Source organism: Muscardinus avellanarius (genome assembly GCF_963383645.1).
Source record: "Muscardinus avellanarius genome assembly, chromosome: 4".
Lineage (NCBI taxonomy): Eukaryota > Metazoa > Chordata > Mammalia > Rodentia > Gliridae > Muscardinus > Muscardinus avellanarius.
The window spans coordinates 116,353,176-116,368,940 of NC_137789.1; the positions used below are offsets into that span (position 1 = coordinate 116,353,176).

At 47.9% G+C, this 15,765-nt stretch overlaps 1 protein-coding gene across 1 annotated transcript in view; it reads left to right on the forward strand.

Moving 5' to 3' along the window:
- Positions 1–15,765, forward strand: part of MYPN (myopalladin) — a gene marked incomplete at both ends in the record, with an annotated part of 99,165 nt that overhangs the window by 67,822 nt on the left and 15,578 nt on the right. The window contains 4 exons of the mRNA XM_080693886.1: positions 2,509–3,096; positions 3,944–4,082; positions 10,368–10,589; positions 13,362–13,511. Coding sequence (XP_080550012.1) covers positions 2,509–3,096; positions 3,944–4,082; positions 10,368–10,589; positions 13,362–13,511 — 1,099 coding nt within the window. The remainder of the gene's footprint in view (positions 1–2,508; positions 3,097–3,943; positions 4,083–10,367; positions 10,590–13,361; positions 13,512–15,765) is intronic.

The window sequence follows — 15,765 nt, forward strand, 5'->3', positions numbered from 1 at the left end:
AAAGAGAAATAAGTCTCTCTGGGGACAGTTCCCCTGAGAATCCAAGAGCCTGCAGATTATATAACACACGGCCCAGTGGGGATTGAGAATCGATCTCAATCTTAGATGGCTGACTTCCTCCCATGAGTCGTAAGTGGGCGAGAACAAAGGCAGGAAACTCCAGCGTCCCAGGGCCCTGCCTAGTTCGGTATAGAGTAGGTGTGACCGAGAAAAGACGTCTCTTTGTCTCTTTTACACACCTCGCAATCGTCCTGGACGATTGGAGAACTGGAGGATACCGGTATACCGGATTTTACAGCAGTCAGTCAGTCAGAACCCTCCGAGTTAGGCGGAACCCACTTAGTTCCTTAAGAGGAAGCTTACCGCTGAGAGATGGTGCTGTGGAGATCTGGCCTGGAGATGGCTGCGAAAAGTTTTTTAAAAATGGCCGCCGACTCCTAGGATTGGTTAGGAATGGAAAGTGGGCGGGAATAAAGATGGCGGGGCCTCCAGTGAGGCCGAGGTGGGAGGGGTCAAATATGGCGGCCCTCCAGCGAGGCCATGAGGGGGGAGGGGTCAAATATGGCGGGCCTCCAGCGAGGCCATGAGGTGGGAGGGGTTAAAGAAACATGGCGGCTCTCCAGTGATTACACGTGGGCCAAAGATGGCGGGCCTCCCCCCCACAGTGATGCCCTGTGGGTGCTTACCGAAATGGCCGGGTCCGGGCAGCGGGGGTGGGCGGGTATAGGGTGAAGGAATCGGCAGGAGCGCGGGAGATCAGCAGGGAGCGGGCGCAGGGGCCTGCGCCATCTGGCAGGCAGGGGCGGGCGGTTCTAAGCACGCCAGGCGCAGAGAAGGCATGTACGGCACAGGCTGGACTTGGCAGGTCGGTGGAGAGTGGCGCCGTTTAGCAGAGTGTCTGCGCTGAGCAGCACAGTCTGGCCCGGCGGGGTCATGGGACGGGCGCAGCAATCCGCGGGGCCGCGGGCCTGTCCCGGTGATAGGAGCGGCGTGCGCGCCGGCAGCTCAGGCCCAGAGAAAGCACAGGCGCGCGGGACAGTCCAGCGTGGCGTGGGGTCCTCGGGCGCCGCGCGGGAGGGCAAGGCCCCTTTAGGCAGCATCGGCGGCGCGGTCGCAGGCCCCTCCAGGTGGTGGCGGCTCGGGGCAGCGGGCGGCACGGGCTGGGGCGGGACGGCAGAGGCCCGCCCAGGCGTGGTGTTGTCCTGGCGCGCGGCGCGGCGGGTCCGGCCGGGACGCGGCTCGGGGCGGGTGTGTCACGGTCCAGTGTTTTGAGCTCTTTGCAGAAGCCGGCAGGCAGGCGGGCGTGCAGGAGTCCAGTAAGCGCAGATCCAAGCCAGGTCCCAAAGTCCGGTACGAGTTTCGACACCAAAATGTAAGATTAAAGAGGCGCGGTGTGTCCCCCAGCAGCATAGAGACACGCCGAGAGCCATGATAAGTTAAGAGAGGCTTTATTCGTGGGAAATCGGCCTCCAGCCCCCGCGTGGCCGCGGGGGCCGGTGGCGGGGGAGAGAATGCCTCCCTCCCTCTCGGGCTCCTTTCTGAACTCTCTCTTCCGGGGCGGGAGGCCTGGTCCCCGGAATCGCAGGGCTCCGCCTCCTAGCTTCCGGCCCTGCCCCAACCTTACAGCAACTTGGTGAGACCCTGTTTCAAAAAAAAAAAAATCAGCTGGGCATGGTGACACACACTTGTAATCCCAGCAGGGAGGCTGAGACAGGAGGATCACAGGTTCAAGGACAGCCTCAGCAATTAGTGAGACCCATCAACCTAGTGAGACCCTGTTTCAAAATAAAAATAAAATAGGGCTGAGAGTATAGCTCAGAGGTAGAATGACCCTGGTTTCAATCCCCAGCATCATAAATAAACAAATAAATAAATAAATAAATAGCTGCAGCTAAGCTCAGAGGTAGAATGCCCCTGATTTCAATCACCAGTACCAAAAGAGAGAGGGAGAGAGAGAGGGAGGGAGAGAGAGAAAGAGAGAGAGAGAGAGAGAGAGAGAGAGAGAGAGAGAGAGAGATTGCGCATGCGCGCCAGGGGTGTTGGCGCACGCTTGTAATCCCAGTGATGGCCCATGCTTGTAATCCCGGCATTTGGGAGGCTAAAACTGGAGGATGGCAGTTCACTGACAGCCTCAGCTACTTAGTGAGGCCCTCTGCAAATTAGTGAGACCCTGTTTCAGAATAAAGAATAAAAAAATAGGGCTGGGGGTGTAACTCAGTGGTCAAATGCCCCTGGGTTCCAACCCCAGTCTAAAAAATAATAATAAAAATAAAAAATAGGTCTGGGGGTCTAGCTCAGGGGTAAAATGCCCCAAGTTCCATCCCCAGTACCACACACACACACACACAAAGAATATAATATTTATGATTCCATGAGAAATAAGGAAAGACAAACCCATCGGTGGTGGATTCCCTGACTTGCCGCTCGGCCTGACCCTTGTAATCAGCGCTGGTTGCCAGCGCTCTGAAGGCAGAGCCGGGGGTGACGCGCCTTCCTCTCTCCGCACAGCGACTCCACTCAGCTACAGCAGCTTCACAACCAGGTCCTGCTGGAGCAGCAGCAGTTGCAGAACCCGTCTCCTTCGTCGCCCAAGGAGTTTCCTTTCAACGCGGGCGCCCTGAGCTCTGCGGCTTCCCCCGCGGCCAGCGGGTCCGGCAGGCAGGCGAAGGCCCCGGCGCAGACCTTCACTCTGGCCCGGCCGAAGCACTTCTTCCCCTCCACCAGCGCCCCCGCGGCCACCGTGTCCCCGGCCAGCTCTCCGGTGTCCACCCTGAGCAGCGCTCCCCAGACCATGCAGAGGACAGTGAGCAAAGAGAACCTCCTAACTGCTCACCCCAGCGCGCAGCCCAGATCTCTGGGCACGGTTTCCACGCAGAGCGAGCCGCCCGCCCCGGGCCCAGAGGAGCCTGCACCACCGACCCTCGGCCTTTCCCTGCCCGGCGCTACCCAGTTTCAGCCCCGCTGTGTGTCCCCGACTCCCGTCTCTCCCACCAGCCGGATTCAGAATCCAGTGGCGTTCCTCAGTTCCGTTCTGCCCTCTCTCCCTGCCATCCCGCCCACCAACGCCATGGGACTGCCCAGGAGCGCGCCCTCCGTGTGAGTGTCTCGAGGTCCCTGCTCTAAGGGACGCTGGTTAGTAGGAGACAGGCGTACAGTGGCTTGGCCGGGGACCGGGCTATTGGTGAACCAAAGGCCATCGTTCCTTAGAGAGAGGGGATCATGGTTTGTGGACAGCCTCAGCTACTTAGGTCCTTCTGCAACTTAGTGAGACCCTGTTTCAGAATAAAGAATAAAAGGGCTGATAGTGCAGCTCAGAGATAGAATACTCCTGGGTTCCATCCCCAGTCCCACAAAAAATAAATAAATAAAATAAAATACAAAGCCAGGCCAGAGGTGTTGGTACATGTCTGTAATACCAGTACTTGAGAGGATGATAGCAGGTTCGAGGCCATTCTCTGCAATATAGCAAGACCTTCAGCAACTTAGACCCTGATTCAAAATTAAAAAATAAGGCTGGGGATTTAGTTCAGAGGTAAAATGCCCCTGGGTTTAATCCCCAGTCCCCCCCCACCCAAAAAAAAGACAAAGCCAGTGTGACATGCCTGTAATGTCAGGACTTGGGAAATTGAGATGGGGGATCACAGGTTTGAGGACAACCTCAGCAAATTGGTGACACCCTGTACAACTTAGTAAGCTCCTGTTTCAGGATAAAAATTAAAATAGGGCCTGGGTTGTTGTTCAGAGGTAAAATGGCTCTGGGATTAATCTCTAGTATATATATATAGACTTTTACAAGCACAGACGCTCTGTCCAGTGCTCAGTCCTCTAAGGGCTTCATGACGGCTGGCTGGTGTCTGGTTGTCACTGCAACTGCTCTGATTTCTAGGCCCTTGTACTGACTAGTGTTTTTCATGTGTGTGTTGCGTGTGAACTTATTTTACAGACCGTCCCAGGGACTAATGAAGAGAAACACGAAGTCTCCTCAACCAGTGAGCGACGACTACATTCGTGAGACTAAGAATTCGGTGATTCTAGACTTGGGAAAGAAAATGAGCTTCAGTGACGTCAGATCAAACCAGCAGGTAAGATAGCCCGGCAGAATCGCATGGTGAGGAAGACGCGTTTGCCGAGCTCGGTCCTCGGATCCTCGGGTTGCCTGCCTCTGTGAATTGATGCTACAGCTTCCGAGGTAGAGTGGAGGCTAAGCCTCATGCAGAAAGCGCGGCCCTGGTGATCTGCAGATCTGACTAGCCCAGTAGTTGATCCCTTTACTTGTTTATATGTGAGTAGCTTGACTAGAATCTGCAGTAGTCCCCCCCCTCCCCTTACCTGCAGGAGGTAAGTGGGAATCTGCTGTGGATGCCAGTACTTGGGAGGCTGAGACAGGAGGATTACAGGTTCAAAGCCAGCCTTAGCAACTTAGTGAGGCTATAAGCAACTTAGTGAGACCCTGTTTCCAAATAAAAAATAAAATAGAGCCAGAAGTGTGGCTTGGAGGTAGAATGTCTCTGCATTCAATCACCAGTACCAATAAATAAATATATAGTTTATTTAGGGAATTTTCTATGTAATAGTTTGGGACCGCAGTTAGCCATAAAAAACTGTGGAAAGTAAAATTACAGATAAGGACAATGAATTAGTCTGTTGTCCCTTCCAGCAATCTCAATTTTATTTAGGCAGCCACCATAGCCTCTTTGAGATATTTTGATATCTGAGCTTTGAGATCCCTGGAACTTGAAGGAGCTGGGGGTGATAAGCTGTCTGTTGTGAAGTCCTCCGGCCTTGGGCCCCTGGAGGTCCGCTGGCCTGTGCTTGGAATCTTCGCGTTAGGCTGAATATATCCAGCAACCTCCTTCGTATCACTTGTGTGGCTCCTTGCTTCCTGTTGAAGCTGTCTATGGAAGAAGGAAATCCAGTGTGAGCATCAGGAAAACAAAAAAAAAAGACAGGCTACTTGCTTAACTGAGACTTTCATTTGTTCTTTGGATAATCAAAATTTTTTGTGTGTGTGTGTGTGGTACTGGGGTTCCTGGAAGCCCTTCTACCTCCGGGCTACACTTCCAGACCTATTTTTACATTTTTTTTTTATTTGGAAACAGGGTCTCCTAAGCCAGCGCGCGTGGCTGGCTTCGAACCTGCGCGATCCTCCTGTCTCTGCCTCCCAAGCGCGGGGATTACAAGCGTGCGCCATCACGCCCAGCTCAAATCTTTTTTTATTTTTTATTTTTTCAGTACTGGGGGTGGAACTCTGGGGCATCCAATCTCCGAGCTACAACCCAGCCCTATTTTTTATTATTTATTTTTAAATAGAGTCTCACTGAGTTGCAGAGGGCCTCCTCACTAAGTAGCTGAGGCTGTCCACAAACCATGATCTTCCTGTCTCAGTCTCCTAAATGCTGGGATTTAAGCATGTGCCACCACACCCGGCTTTGTATCTTGTTTTTTTCTTTCTTTTTGTGGTACTGGGGATGGAACCCTTCTACCTCCGGGCTGCACTCCCAGGCCCATTTTTATATTTTTTTATTTGGAAACAGGGTCTCTTAAGCCAGAGAGGCTGGCTTCGAACCTGTGCAATCCTCCTGTCTCTGCCTCCCAGGCGGGGGGACTACAAGCGTGCACCAACACGCCTGGCTTATATCTTATTTTTATGTGTGGAGATTAAACTCAGAGGCATTCTACCTTCCAGCTATACCCCAAGACCAATTTTATTTCTTTTCTTTTTTCTTAATTTCTTTCTTTCTTTTCTTTTTTCTTTTTTCTTTTTGGTGATACTGAGGATCCTAGGAGCTTTCTACCTCTGGGTTACACTCCCAGACCTATTTTATATCTTATTTGGAAACATAGTCTCACTTAGTTGCTGAGAGCCTCACTCAGTAGCTGAGGCTGGCTGCAAACCTGTGAGATCCTCCTATCTCAGCCTCCCAAGCGCTGGGATTACGAGTGGGTTTTATTCTTAGGAGTGTGCATGTGTATGTGTGCATTTCATATGCAGAATTTATTGGGAACAATAGATTTTTTTTTGGTGGTACTGGGGGTGGAACCCAGAGGCTTTCTACCTCCGGGCTATACTCCCAGACCTATTTACTTGGAAACAGGGTCTCACTAAGTTGCTGAAAACCTCACTAAGTAGCTGAGGCTGGCTTCAAACCCGTGCAATCCTCCTGTCTTAGCCTCCCAAGCGCGGGGATTACAAGCGTGCGCCACCACGCCCGACTGGGAACAATAGATTCTGTTTGAGAAACCTCTCTCAAGCTTTTATTCTATTTAAATATTTGCCCATGAAGCCCAAACTCAGGTTAGAAAATAGAGGAAGCCGGCAGAGGGTGCAGGCTCTCTGGGGTACCAGATGGGACGCGGGCTCTCCTTGGCAGTGTTTGCGTCTGATTGAAACTTGTCATTATACTGTGGTTCTCAACACAAGGAAAGTTCTCTCCACCGTTCTGCCAATTTAAAGAAGCTCTTGCAGATGCGTTCCTGAAATGTAATGTTTCAAGTTGTCAAATTATCTTTAATAGGATTATATCTAAAGAAAAATATGAGGTTAGATTTTCAATGGTCATAGTCTTCTGAAATTAAAATTTTTAGCTTTTTTTTTCTTTCCTAGAGCAACAGTAATGCTATGCAATTCATGAGCCTAGAAAAGATGGGTTATTTATCACTGATATGATTTCCCTACTGGCCAGGTGTGTGTACACACCCACACTCTCTCTCCTTTGAGCACAGATGTCACCCATGAGCAGCTGACACAGAAACTCCTGCTTTTACTCACAAAGAGGATGAGGCAAGAGAAAGTGGAGAACGCAGCATAAATCTAGTGCTTCAAGCTTAAAAGCACGTCCACCGACAGTGGCTTGGCAGTGCAATTTTTATGCAGAACAGAGCAGAAAATGTCTTTAAATTTAACTTAAACATATTGCCTGCGTTTGCAGATTTCCCTATGAAATTGAAGCCACGTTGGTTATGACTTATAATGACAACTTGGATTTATATGTAGAAGGGTTAACTATCCTTGAATAGAGCAAAGCTCTTCAAAACACCATCAATTCGGCTGCGCTTGGTGGCGCACGCCTGTAAGTCCAGTACTTGGGAGGTTGAGACCGGAGGACTGCAGGTTGAATGAAGGACAGCCTCAGCAAGTAGTGAGATTCGCAGCAGCCTAGTGAGACCATGTTTCAAAATTAAAATAAAATAGGGCTAGAGTGTATGTATCTCAGAGGAAGGATACCTCCGGGTTCAATCCCCAGTACCAAAAATTAAGTACTTAAAAAAAGACATAGAAACATTCCAGCCCCACCTCATACCCTAGAGATGGCTCCGCGTGGCAAACCTAAGGATAGAGGGGAAGTGTGAGCAGTCTCTCTTTTTTATGCGTTCTCTCCTCCCACTTCACTAACTTCTGTTCCTGATTTCTTTCTTTCTCACTCATGGAAGGACCTAAGCCGGCCCCACAGGGCTGTCTTGCATGCCCATGGCTGCCCCGCCATGCTCCAGGTGTGATGCCACAGCACAGCCCCCTCTTCCCTCTTAGCAGGAGTCAGACACCAACCCCATGTCCTTTTTTAGTGTGTGTGTGATACTGGAAATATTTTTTTTTTTTTTTTTTTGCGGTACTAGGGATATAACCCGGGGCCAGTCTACCTGTGAGCTATACTCTCAGCTCAATTTTTTATTCTTTATTTTGAAACAGGGTCTCACTGAGTTGCAGAGGGCCTCAATAAGTAGCTGAGGCTGTCCTCGAACCACGATCCTCTGGTCTCAGCCTCCCGAATGCTGGGATTACAAGAGTGTGCCACCACGCCTGGCTATATTTCTTTTCTTTTTTCTTTCTTTCTTTCTTTCTTTTTTTTTTTTTTTTTGAAACAGAGTCTCACTAAGTTAGTGAGGCTGGCTTTGAACCTGCAATCCTCCTGTCTCAGCCTCCCAAGTACTGAATTACAGGTGTGCACCACCATGCCTGGCTCTACTGTGCCCTTCTAACCATAGGGGAGCGCAAAGCAAGCTCTCCAGTTGGGTTCACTACATCAGCTGCAGTCCACTAGAGTTGGGGTGCACCCTGGGTTTCCTGGGCCTGGGGGTGGAAGCAGGAGACACACAGGCATTAATAACTCTTTCAACCCGGACATGGTGGCGCACGCTTGTAATCCCAGCATTTGGGAGGCTGAGACGGGGATCGCGGTTCGCAGACAGCCTCAGCCACTTAGTGAGGCCGTTTTGCAACGCAGTGACACCCTGTTTCAATAATAAAAAGACTAAAAACGAGGGCTGGGGTTGTAGCTCAGATATATCACAATCCTCCTGTCTCAGCCTTCCAAATGCTGGAATTACAAGTGTGTGCCACCACGCCTGACTCAAGACCCTGTTTCAAAATAAAGAATAAAAAATAGGGCTGGGGATGTAACTCGGAGGTAGCATGCCCCTGGGTTCAATCCCTGGTACTGCAAAAAAAAAAAAAAAAAAAAAAAAAGAGCAGGGCGTGGTGGTGCACGCTTATAATTCCAGCATTCCGGAGGCTGAGACCAGAGGATCGCAGTTCGAAAACAGCCTCAGCTACTTAGTGAGGCCCTCTGCAACTCAGTGAGACCGGTTTCAAAATAAAGAATAAAAAATAGGGCAGGGGGTGTAGCTCGGAGGTAGAAAGTCCCTGGGTTCTATCCCCAGACCCAAAAAGAAAAAGAGAGAGAGAGAGAAGAAGAAAGAGAGAGAGAGAGAGAGAGAGAGAGAGAGAGAAAAGAAGAAGAAGAAGAAGAAGAAGAAGAAGAAGAAGAAGAAGAAGAAGAAGAAGAAGAAGAAGACGACGACAAAGGAGGAGGAGGAGGAGGAGGAGGAGAGAGAGAGAGAGAGAGAGAGAGAGAGAGAGAGAGAGAGAGATGAAAGTTAACTACAGCTGGGCATGGTGATGCTGTATTCGGGAGGCTGAGACAGAAAGATCACAGGTTTGTAGCCAGCCTCAGCTACTTAGTGAGGCTCTCTGCAATTTAGGGAGGGCCTGTTTCAAAGTAAGAAATAAAATAGGGGATGTAGCTCATAGGTAGAATGTCCCTGGATTCAATCCCCAGCACCACAAATAAATAAATAAATAAATAAATAAATAAATAAATAAATAAATAAAAGAGGAGGAGGAAGAGTCCTCTCTGATCAGTGCTACTGAGAGGTTGAGTGAGGTTAGAACACAGAGGTGATAATTCGATGTGACAAATCTGGAGACCTTGACAGCAGCAATTTCAAGTGAACAGAATAGGAGCATAATTGGAGGAGGCCAGCAAGAGGACAGGTGGTAAGGAACTGGTTCTGGAACAAGAGAGTTATTTCTTTCTGTTGTGGGGTGGTGACAGTGCTGGACATCAAAGCCTGGGCCATGCTAGGAAAGCGCTCTGCTACCAAGCTCCACCTCTAGCCCCGGAGTTATATCCAATAGTTTTGTTGCTCAAGGAACAGAAGACACAGTGAAGGCAGACATGATGGGTTAAGAGATTGCTTCAAGACAGGTTTTCCTCGAGTTTACAGATGGAAATGTCCAGAAGAAACTGGAAGTTGGTGATGCAGGCACGTATCAGGATGCAGAGCATAATGGCTTTGCCAAAACAACTCCATAGGCAGTTTTGCATATTTATTTATTTATTTTTGTGGTACTGGAAATCAACCCAGGGACATCCTACCTCTAAGCTCTATTTTTTATTCTTTGTTTTGAAACAGGGCCTCACTAAGTTGCAGAAGACCTCACTAAGTAGCTGAGTCTGGCTGTGAACCTATGATCCTCCTGTCTCCTGGAGCTCTGTGCTCTAGGGCAGGAGGAATCAGAATTCACGAAGGCAAGCTAGGCATAGTGGCATATTCTGTAATCTCAGGATTTGAAAGGCTGAGGCACAGGTTCGAGGTCAGCAAGGCCCTCAGCGACCAAATAAGATTGTTTCAGTTGGGCATGGTGCCGCACGCTTATAATCCCCATGCAAGGGAGGTGGAGACAGGAGGATTGCTCAGGTTTGAAGTCAGCCTCACTGGCTTAAGAGACCCTGTTTCCAAATAAAAAATATATATATATATATAAAATAGGTCTGGGAGTGTAGCCCGAAGGTAGAAGGGTTTCAAGGAGGTAGAATGCCCTTAGGTTCAATCTTCAGTAACTAATGCAGACACACACACACACACACACACACACCCCAAGGCAGCCTGGGATTTTAGTGGAAACACTGCAATTTTCTTTAGTGTTCCATGGTGAGGAACTAAAACTGGAATATGCCAGGTTGATGAAGATTTCATGGTATAAATCTAACATCTGTATCTTAAAAAGCTGTATCCTCTATTATACTGATGTATATTTTTACCTTGCTGTTGAAATTGAAATTTGAACAGATGTGTCATTTTGACAGGAGTACAAAATTTCAAGCTTTGAACAGAGGCTGATGAATGAAATTGAATTTCGCTTGGAACGTACACCTGTTGACGAATCTGATGACGAAATCCATCACGAAGAGATCCCCACGGGCAAGTGTATTGCTCCCATCTTTGACAAAAGGCTCAAGCACTTCCGGGTTACAGAAGGCTCCCCAGTCACGTTCACCTGCAAAATTGTTGGCATACCTGTACCAAAGGTAGGGGAAGATGAACGGCCAGTTGACCAACCAATAGCCCAGAACAGTAGTGTCTTCCAGTAAGTCTTACTATACTAGTGAGGTGTCTAGGAGGGAATGACACCCAGTACCATGCCGTGAGATTAGCAAAACCCGTGCCAGGCCTGATGCCACATACCTGTATTCCCAATACTTGGGAGGCCGAGACAGGAGGATTGCGGGTCGCAGGCCAGCCTCGGCAATTTAGCAAACCCTCAGCAACTTAGATGTTTCACAATAAAAAATAAAATAGGGCTGGGAGTGTAGCTCAGAGGTAGAATGTCCCTGAGTTGAATCCAGCCTCAGCACCTTAGAGAGACCCTCTTTCAAAACACAAAATACAAAGAGCTGGGGGTGTAGCTCAGAGGTAGAACGCCCCTGGATTCAATCCTCAGATTAAAAAAAGAAGAAGAGGCCGGGCGTGGTGGCGCACGCTTGTAATCCCAGCATTCGGAAGGCTGAGACCTGGAGGATCGCGGTTCGCGGACAGCCTCAGCTACTTAGTGAGGCCCTCTGCAACTCAGTGAGACCCGGTTTCAAAATAAAGAATAAAAAATTGGGCAGGGGGTGTAGCTCGGAGGTCAAATGCCCCTTGGTTCCATCCCCAGACCCGCCAAAAAAAAAAAAAAAAAAGAAGAAGAAAAGAAAAAAAGGAGAGAGACAGAAAAAAGGCAAATAAATTAGCAAAACTCAGATAATTTAGCTGAGTGTGGTGGCACACACTTGTAATCCCCGCACTTGGGAGACTGAGACCGGAGGATCGCACAGGTTCGAAGCCAGCCTCAGCTACTTAGTGAGGCTCTCAGCAACTTAGTGAGACCCTGTTTCCAAATAATGTATAAAACAGGTCTGGGATCCAGGTGTGGTGGTGCACGCTTGTCATCCCAGCATTTGGGAGGCTGAGACTGGAGGATCGCAGTTTGCGGACAGCCTCAGCTACATAGTGAGACCCTGTTTCAAAATACAGAATAAAAAATAGGGCAGGGGGTGTAGCTCAGATGTCGAATGCCCCTGGGTTCCATCCCCAGACCTGCAAAATAAATAAATAAAATAAATAAATAAAATAGGTATGGGAGTATAGCCTGGAGGTAGAAAAGCCCCTGGGTTCCATCCCCAGACCCGCAAAATAAATTAAATAAATAAATAAATAAAATAGGTATGGTAGTATAGCCTGGAGGTAGAAAAGCTCCTGGGTTCTACCCTCAGTACCACAAAAACAAAAAAACAAAACAAACAAAAAAAAAAAACCTCAGATAATTTGACTAAAAAGAAGCTAATAAGAAATGAGACTGAAATTGAAGATAAATTCCTTAGTCATGATACTATATTATTTTGGACCATGGATTCTCTTAGGCATCAAATTGGTTAAACTGATATTTTTCGTTCTATATAATACCTGTTGGCTGTCCACCGCCTGCTTGTTGAACAAAGTGGGCTACATTTGTACCCTTACTATGAAGTTGGTAAATGCTCAAAATGTCATACTGCTAGCACCAGCCACTGAAGAATCTTATGAGTCAGCAGATTCTTTGGCCAGTCAGCTGAGAGAAGGGTTTACGTGTGGTGCGGCTGCGGCAGGGATCTCTCTGCTGTCACGAACATGGGCATGGTGTAAGCGTGTGTGACTAGGTACCAGGACATCTTGAGGAAGGTGCTGTAGCCAGCGCTGTATCTCTGAGCTAACTCCTTGACACATGCATCATTTACCATGAAAATGAACACATTTCAATGTTGGAGCCAGGTGTGGTGGTGCACGCTTGTAATCCCGGTACTTGGAAGGCTGAGACAGGAGGATCACAGGTTTGAAGCCAGCCTTGGCAACTAAGTGAGGCCTTATGCAATTTAGTGAGACACTGTTTCCAAATAAGACATAAAATCAGGTTGGTGGTATAATATGGAGATTGAATGCCTTGGGGTTCCATCCCCAGTACCCATAACTAACTAACTAACTAACTAAATAAATAAATAAATAAATAAATAAATGTTGGCTAGATGAGAAATTTAGTGAATTAATCTAGCCTTATTCTACTTTGAATAATAAACCATACTGTCCTTTCATGCAAGGTGAGGTGCTGAGATCCGCAACTGTAGGAGACTTGAACTTAGGGTAATTGCTTACTTAATGAATTTTGAATATCTCATGTTGATTATATGAATAAATCATATGTCATTCTACTGTTTAAAAAAAGGATGACTGACGTGTAAAGATGGTAATCATCCCTTCCTCATCCCTCCCCTAGTTCCATTTTTTTTTTTTTTTTTTTTTTTGTACTAGGGATTGGACCCAGGAGATTCTACCTCTTGGCTATACTCTAAGCCCTTATTCTTTTTGTGTTTTTTTTTAGTGGTACTGGGGGTGGAACCCAGAGACATTCTACCTCTGGGCTACACTCCCAGACCTATTTTATATTTTATTAGAAACAGGGTTTCACTAAGTTGCTGAGAGCCTCACTAAGTAGCTGAGGCTGGCTTCAAACCCATGCAATCCTCCTGTCTCAGCCTCCCAAGCGCGGGGATTACAAGCGTGCACCACCACACCCGGCTTTATTCATTTTTTTTAAACAGGGTCTTGCTAAGTTGCAGAGGGTCTTGCTAAATTGCTGAGGTTGCCCTCGAATCTGCGCTCCCCGTCTCTGGTCCCCAAATACTGGAATTACAGGTGTGCACCACCATGCCCGGCTTCCCTCGTTCTTTATCCTCTAAAGATGTTAGGAACGGGGCATATATATTCTTCTCGTTTATGTTCCACTTCAGGTTTACTGGTTCAAAGATGGGAAGCAGATTTCTAAGAAAAACGAGCACTGCAAAATGAGGCGAGAAGGCGACGGGACGTGTTCTCTGCACATCGAATCCACCACCGGCGAGGATGACGGCAACTACACCATCATGGCCGCCAACCCCCAGGTGGGGACACGGGTCGGGTCCACTGGCCACGCACGAAGGGCGGGGCGATGCGGTTGTGCATGAGGCCTTGAGAAGAGCGAGTTACAAGGCATGGGAGGAAGTGAATAGGAGCGTTGGGATTGTATAACTAGAGCCAGGAACTCAGTGAAGAGACTGGTCAGACACCAAGGGGCCACTTGGCCCTTCAGCCATGGCTGAAGGAGAGCAGCACTGTCTCTTTCGAAACCTCCCAGACCTATCCTGCGAAATCTGGTGTTAGCCAACTCATTAGCTCTCTCAAAGAGTCAATAAGTAGCCGGGAGTGGTGGCCCAATACTACAAAAAAAAAAAAAGGAGTCACGAAGTCATTGGGTTGATCATTCCACCAAATATTGTCATTTTTGTTCTTTAGGGAATAGGCAAATTGTTTCAAAAAAGCTTTAATTGCCTATCAAAGTCATAATACTGTTTATCTTTTTTTTCTTTTGTTAAAAGTTAGAGCCGGGCATGGTGGTGCACTCTTGTAATCCCCGCGCTTGGGAGGCGGAGACAGGAGGATCGCGCAGGTTCGAAGCCAGCCTCACTGGCTTAAGAGACCCTGTTTCCAAATAAAATATAAAATAGGTCTGGGAGTGTAGGCCGGAGATAGAAGGGCTTCCAGGAACCCCAGTACCACCAAAAAAAAAAAAAGAAAGAAAGAAAATTAGCCAGGCGTGGTGGCGCACGCTTGTAATCCCAGCACTTGGGAGGCTGAGACAGGAGGATCGCACAGGTTTGAAGCCAGCCTCAGCTACTTAGTGAGGCTCTCAGCAACTTAGTGAGATCCTGTTTCAAAATAAAGTGTAAAATAGGTCTGGGAGTACAGCCCAGAGGTAGAAAAGCCCCTGGGTTCCACCCCCAGTACCACCAAAAGAAAACCAAAGTTAGAAAGTCATAATCTTTTTACTTTCCGTTGTGTGTACAGTGTGAGATACCGGGGATTGAACCCATAGGCATTCTACCTCTGAGCTATACCTCCACCCTTTTTTTTTTTTTTTTTTTGCAGAACTAGGGATGGACCCAGGGGTGTTTTATCTCCAAGCCACACCCACACCCCTATTTTTTAGTCTTTATTTTGAAACCAGATCTCACTGAGTTGCAAAGGACCTCACTAAGTACTAGCTGAGGCTGTCCACAAACCGAGATCCTCCTGTTTTAGCCTCCCGAATGCTGGGATTACAAGCGCTCACCACCACACCTGGCTTGTGTTCTTTATTTTGAAACACGGCCTCACTAAATTGCGGAGGGCCTACTAAGTATCTGAGGCTGGCTGCAAACCTGCCATCCTCTTGTCTCAGCCTCCCAACACTGGAATTACAAGCATGCACCACCATGCACAGCTTCACTTTCCTTTTTTGAATGAGCACAAATCTTAAAATTCCCCTGAAGGATAGGGCAGAATAAATATCTTCAATTACTATTCAAATAGAAAGTACAGAACTATGATTTCTTCTCTCCTCCACTCTTTTTATTGAAATGTCAGTTTCAAGTTTTTTGTTTTGTTTCTGTTTTGGGGATTGAACCCACGGGCATTCTATCTCCAGTCTACATCCCCGGCCCTTTTTATTTTTGTTTTGAAACAGGGTCTTGCTAGATCGCTAAGGGCTGCACTACATTGCTTAGGCTGTTCTTGAATCTACATTCTGCCTGTCTGAGCCTCCCAAGTACTGGGATTATAGGTGGACACTAATGCGCCCTGCAAAATGTCAATTTTGATGAAGAAAAGTAATAACAAATAACAATATTTGGCTGTGCTTTCTGCATTGTGGCTATAAATAGCATTACATTCGTGTGTGTGTGTGTGTGTGTGTGTGTGTGTGTGTGTGTGGTACTGGGGACTGAATCCTGGGGCATTCTTGCCTCTGAGATATGTCCCCATCTCCTTTCATTCTTTATTTTGGAACAGGGTCTCACTAAGTTGTCGAGGGCCTCGGCTAAATTGCTGAGGCTGGCCACAAACCTGTGATCCTCCTGTCTCAGCCTCCCAAGTAGTAGGATGACAGGTGTGAGCTACCACCACACAAGAATTTTTTTTTTTTTTTTTTTTTTTTTTTGGTGGTACTGGGGTTCCTGGAAGCCCTTCTACCTCCGGGCTACACTCCCAGACCTATTTTACATTTTCATTTGGAAACAGGGTCTCCTAAGCCAGCGCGCGTGGCTGGCTTCGAACCTGCGCGATCCTCCTGTCTCTGCCTCCCAAGCGCAGGGATTACAAGCGTGCGCCACCACGCCCGGC